The 6,255-nt window shown below is 46.1% G+C and overlaps 1 protein-coding gene across 2 annotated transcripts in view; it reads right to left on the reverse strand.

Annotated features, from left to right (window-relative positions):
• Positions 1-6,255, reverse strand: part of CCDC112 (coiled-coil domain containing 112) — a 55,116-nt gene that overhangs the window by 16,115 nt on the left and 32,746 nt on the right. For both annotated transcript variants that reach the window (XM_019516979.1, XM_019516980.1), the window contains 3 exons: positions 5,907-5,996; positions 2,876-2,951; positions 678-1,068 (listed from right to left, as the gene is read on the reverse strand). In XM_019516979.1, the coding sequence (XP_019372524.1) occupies positions 678-1,068; positions 2,876-2,951; positions 5,907-5,996 (557 nt within the window). The remainder of the gene's footprint in view (positions 1-677; positions 1,069-2,875; positions 2,952-5,906; positions 5,997-6,255) is intronic.

Consider the following 6,255-nt stretch of genomic DNA (forward strand, 5'->3'; position numbering starts at 1 on the left):
ACACAGTGCACATGAAGCTGTGGGCAGCACAGCAGGCAAAGGGCTTCCCCAGCCCACTGCAGTTGCTGGCACACTGGGAGGGAGCACCCCTGAACATGTAGCTAATTGCATAACTGATAAGTCATTAGGCCGCCCACTGTTTTCCTCTTTAATCTCACAGGCTATGGGTATTGCTTCCCCCTCACCCCTCTTCCCTGCCTCCTGCCCTCCCAGCCGTCTTCCTGTCCCCGAGGCACCGTACCACTTCCCTTCCCTGCTGGACTGCACCCCATGCTAAACGTTAATGGTAATGCATTATCAGTATAAATATACTTATCATTTAAATGTCTAAACGTTTAACCTTTCATGTCCCTAGTACAATGTACTCTACAATTTGTACAGTGCCTAGCACAATGGATTCCCATTCTTGTTTGGTATTTTGGACTACTAGAACTATGATCAATGATAATAATACATTAAATATATATTTGGCCAATAAATACATCACTACAACATGTGCCAAGAGCATCGTCTTTAAAACAGCATTTGCAGAGTGAAGTACTAGAGAACCTGTTTTGTTTACCATCTGTGGGAAAAATGCTGCATCTGCTGTAACAGCTAGGGAAGCAGACAGAAGCAGGTAGGTCTGTATTTTTAAAAGCTAAAAACATTTTAAAAAGTATTCAAAATTCTCTTACCTCTTTTTTTCTTTCTTGTAATATCTGGAATTCTTGATACCATTCCTCATGCTGTAGAATATCCTCTTTCGTTCTTCCAGAGAGACATTCAAGAACTTCATCTATGTAGGATGCCTTTCCTTTATGTTTTGTCCATATTTGCAAAAAGAGTTGATGATCATAATCATCCCAGCCTCCTTGTCGTCCTCCTGATCGCTGAAGGAATTTTTCAAATTCTACTACTTCTTCAGGCAGATGATTTTGTAGCGTTTTATCCACTGAAATCTTACCTGATGGCAATTGGAAAACCCTTTCTGCTGCTGTGCTACCCAATGCCCACATCTCAATTTTTTTCTCTAATGCACTGAGCTCATTAGTAGCAATCTTCTCCTCCTTCAGAAGTTCTTCATATCTAAAAAGCAAGATAAAATTAAAATAAAAACCCCCCATCATCCATGCATCCATAGGAAATAATCTCTGGATTTTCTTAATTCCCAGACAAAAATCTACTTTTAAGACAATGCAGATACATAAGTAATTTAGGTTAAAATACATTATGGAGGGACTTTACTGAAACACTATAAGCCCCTGAAATTCAGAGTTAAGGATCAAAAGAAATAGAGGTGGAACACATACAGTTAGGGCACTTAGAACAGTAATTCTTTCCTGTTGTAGTGCCAGAGACGCAACAAAAGAAAATGACATACCTTCAAAAATTAGATGAATATCATGTAGAACTCCACACTGAAATGCCTTTATGGCTACTATGTAGTATCACCACATACACTTAGAGATATGACATTAATCTTTCCCTAAATAAAATCTAATTTTAAAAATGTTTTCAATATGTCTTTACTTACCACATAAATTATAAAAAAATTAGAGAAACAGGATGGAAAAAAGGAACAGGAATATGATTTATAGGATAGTGTCGCTTGTAGGTGTTGTAGGGCTTCGGCCCTTTCTTGCTAGGTGCCTTGCTCCCAAGCGACGTCAGGGTGAGATCAGGCTCTGGTGCCACGCAGATGGTTCAGGTGCTGCTCCTACTCATCTGCCACATCCTTGATGTTCTTTATTGGGGAGGCAGTTCCCTGCAGGTGGCCCCAAAGCAAGGAGGTCTTGACCCCAGTCTTTCTTCGTGGGGCTCCAAACCTCTCCTTTAACACACCCTCACCACATCCATGGCCTTGGGCAAATGCTGCATCCTGCAGTTCTTCACCTGGATGATCTTGTCTCATCCACACTGCCTCAGAACGGGTTGGGTCTTCCCAGCCAACGCAATCTTCCCTACGGCTGGTCCCTCAACTTCAGGCCAGCTTGGGCAATTAAACCTTCCCCAGCTTGGGGCTACCTGTAACTAAAAATGAACCCAACAGAAAGTGTCTGGCCTCCGCCAGCAGGCCTCTGGGATCCTGTCTCCCAGTGCCCGCTTGGTCACTCGGGGAGGGGTGGGGGAGAAGAAGAAGGGGAACTCGTCCATTCCTTCCCCCCTAGTAGTTGTGGGGACAGGCAGCCGCCCTGTGCCCCACCCTGGTCAGGCTCCCTCGTGCAATTGCCCTGAGGTCCCAGATGACCTGTAGCCAATCTCCTATTCTTCACGAACAGGTGAGGCTTGTAATTCCCATGCAGGGCTGTGCCTTGTCCTTTGCTGAGCTGTTCAAGAGGGCTAGCAGCTCCCTGCTGCCATCCCCAGCCAGCAGGGAGCTGGAACCAAACCCGAGTTCCCTAACGGGGCACCAGTGTCCTTCCCAGGTGTTCCTTGGTCCCCGAGGCTTGTGTTCCTTATCCTCTGCCAGAGTCTTCTGGCAGATGCTCTGCTCCACTCCCCCACACTCAGGGCTTGTGTTTCCCAGCTCTGCAGCTGGCATCTCCCAGCTGGTGTCCCACTCTTCCCCTGCTGGCCGGCCAGCTCTGTTTTCAGATGCCTTTTGAGCAGCCCAAGCCTCCCCGAAGTCGGCCCCCACCAATTGCCAATATGCAGGCTCAGGCAGCTCCGGAATTGCAGAGCCTGCGTTGGCGTTTCTTCTCAGCCGCTGCTCCTTTGGACCCCTGTGGGTCTGGGACACCCTAGAGGGGCTTTTACTTCCCCTCTCACAGATAGGATGAAACTATGTTAATATATTTAAATTTTACCACTTTTAGCCTTGTGCAACCTATTTTCAGTTATATCAAGCTTATAAAAGCATGCCATTTATGAAATGAAGCATGTAGAAACATACATTTGTCTCTGCTCTCCTTTAAAAGCATTTATTGCATTTTCAACTTCTTCCATCATTTCTCGGAGCTTTTCAACAACTACAAAAAGCAAAAAAAGAAGCAAGTATCACTTTCCCTGTACAGGTTTCCCTTGATTTATGCAGGTTCTTTATATACAAATTTGCTCTTATGAGATAAGCATATTTAGATCCATAATTCGTTATATGCGAGATAAATTCGCTCTTATGCGATCGGTATAGACCCCCCCGCCCCAAGCAGGTAAGTCTGTGGGGGGAGGAGAAAGGGCCACAGCCCCACTCATCCCAGCTCCAGCTGCAGCTGCCCTGGGAGCGGCCGGCACCAGCTGCCTGAAGCCACTGGGCTGCACCATGCTCTGCCTGTCCCCCCCGCACCTGAACTCCACTTGTCTGCACCTCTGCTCCTGGGCTGCGCTGTCCTGGTACAGGCAGCTGGTGTAGGCTGCTCCCAGGGCTGCTCCAGCACAGGCTGGGGCAAGTGCGGACAAGCGGAGCCCCGGGTGGTATGGGATGCGGCAGTCACCCCAGCCCCAGCTGCAGCGGCCTCAGGAGCGACTGACACCAGCTGCCTGTAGCTGCTGGGCTGCACTGTGCCCCGAACCTCCCAGGGCTCTGCCTGTCCCCACTCACCCCAGCTCCTGCTGCAGCAGCCCCAGGAGTGGCCAATGCCAGCTGCCTGTAGCTGCTGGACTGCACCGTGTCCTGGTGTGGGCAGCTGGCCCCAGCAGCCCCCTGTACTCACCCCAGGCAGCTGCCGCTGGAGCTGTGGGCAGTTGGTGTCAGCAGCTCCCCACCAGGACACGGTGTAGCCCAGTAGCTACAGGCAGCTGCAGCTGGGGCTGTGGTAAGTACTGTGCCCCGCACTGCCCAGGGCTCCACTTGTTCGCAGTCACCCCAGCCCATGCTGGAGCAGCTAACACCAGCTGCCTGCACCAGGTCATGATGCAGCCCAGAAGCTACAAGCAGCAAGCATTGGCCGTTCCCAGGGCTGCTGCAGCAGGAGATGGGGTGAGTGGGGACAGGCAGAGCCCTGGGGAGTTGGGGCCACAGTGCAGCCCAGGGGTTACAGGCAACTGGTGTCGGCCACTCCTGGGGCGGCTGCATCCAGGGCTGGGGTGAGTGCTGCTCTATTCCCTCTGCTTTGCTGCCTTGTGCAGTCCCAGAAGCAGTACCCCTCCCTGCACTTGTTCCCCACTCCTAGCCTCACTCTCTCCTTCACTACCATGGGAACCTATCCCTATTTGTTACACTGTAAAGTAGGTCCACTTTATGCGAATTCGATTTATGCGCCACTCTCCGGGAATGCATGTACTGCATAAGTCGAGGGAAACCTGTAGTTCAATTCAGAGAGTGCCTTCCACACCTTCCTGTGGATTAGAATTAGCTTTTTTTGAATTAGAGACAAATACTGAAACGGGTAACCCAATTTCCTCAAATGCAACTAAAATAATGAATTAACAAACTACTGCTGATATGAAGGAATTCTTTATCAGTATTGACAGAGCATGCTGTTCTGATGAATATGTACGTTTTTATTTGTCTTCACCCTTCTCCACCAGATACTGAAGATAGGTATATGTCAGGTTTAGCAAAAAAAAAATAAAATAAAACAAAACTCAAATTGGTCTGTTAGGCACTTACAATTTTGGATTCAGCAACAGTAACAATTACAAAATGATCCTGGTACTAAGACAGTGATCTAAGGAAATGGGAATGTGTGCTGAAGCACCCTATACAAATTACTGAGGGGAAATTAGATGACTCCAAGAGATGATTAAGAGGGCCTAGACACCAAGTAGGTGAGACAACAGGAAGACCTATATGAAACACTAAGCACAGAAAGCGCTCTAAAACTCTATACTTTTAGAGTTTAGGTGCCCGATTCAGGTGACACATTAGATGCCTTCAGCCACTTGGATTCCAGTCTCAGGTGCCTTATAATGGCAGTGTAACTACCTGATGTGTAATAGCCTATTAAAGCACTCACAGGAAACTGATTACCTGGGTCATAGCTCCCCACCCCGCAAAGTCTAAGGGGGTTCAAGCCCACATCTCCTAAATCAGCAACCTGGAAAACAGGCAGAGCCAGCCAAGAATGGGGTCAGAACAAGAGCAGAAAAAGAGGGATACAGAATTGGTATTAGGGCATCCAGCAAGAGGCAGAGAAAAATTCTGGTTCCCTACACCTGGACTGCTTATGCATATTATATTAGGCAGCCACTGGATTTAAAAGAACACAGAAATTACCCTGAGATCAAAGGCAGGATATGGTGTAAAAACAAGCTGATTAAGTTGATACAATTCATCATCCAAATAAGGCCTTAGTTTAGTTTCTATGTTCATTCGTGCCTTGGAAGCCCTGTTGACAGTTCTCCAGAGACAGCAACTTGATTTTGTGACAGATACTTGTAGATAAAAAGTGAGTAAGATTAACATATGTAACATAAGCATCATAAAGCCTCCAGCTGGTAAGAGATTTCTATCTCCAGTCTGTGTTACATTAGAGCTGGTAAGCTATGGGTGAACAGCTTTCCCATTACCAACACTCCAGGTGTTCAAGGAATTCAATGCTGAATGTGCTTCATTCATTCTCTATAAAACATTCCACTTTTTAACAGCAATCTGGTTTGCTTAAATGTAACCTGCCTTTGTGTCTGTTTAATGCCCTATCTCAGATGGCAGAGAGATATAATGCTATATCCAAGTTCCAAAGGTATATCAATTAAACTTAATTGTTTATTATAACTCAAAAAGAATGACAAGGACGCTAGCACAGGAAGTGCCACATTCCAACAGCCTACAGAAACTCACGCCTATTCCAAGAAAAAATAGTCCCAGTGACTTCTGGGAGCCTCAGCTCTTTCTTTGCACTCCCCTGCCCTTGAAGTTTTAGAGAAGGAAAGACAGAGTAGAGAAAAGACATCTTGAATCTGCAGTTACACATCCTGTTACAATTAACTGAGTATATGAACGTTTTGTTTAAAAAAGTATTTTAAAGTTCATCAACAAAACTTACATTCTGGAGTAGGCTTTACATCTTTTAACTGGCACTGAAGTCTCTTAACATTATGATGTATTTTTGATAGCTGTTGCTCAATTTTAGCTTCTGTGGAGGAAGTATAAGAAAATAAATGGTATATCTAACAGTTTCATTGTGCATCAAATTCAAACTTCCTATGCCGGCTCTCTCTAACGACATGAAAGTCCTGTTTACATGCAATTTAGGAATTCTGAATGATCTCACAATTCCACATCATTGAATACTGCAGAGTATGTGGAATCAACCACATGCTATAGGATTGTCACAAAATTCCTCTGCTAGGGGCAATGGATTATTTTGAGCTTTGGTGGCTCCCATTCAAATA

The sequence above is a fragment of the Gavialis gangeticus genome, unplaced genomic scaffold (assembly GCF_001723915.1).
Source record: "Gavialis gangeticus isolate Ggan-Ray unplaced genomic scaffold, GavGan_comp1, whole genome shotgun sequence".
Taxonomy (NCBI): Eukaryota; Metazoa; Chordata; order Crocodylia; family Gavialidae; genus Gavialis; species Gavialis gangeticus.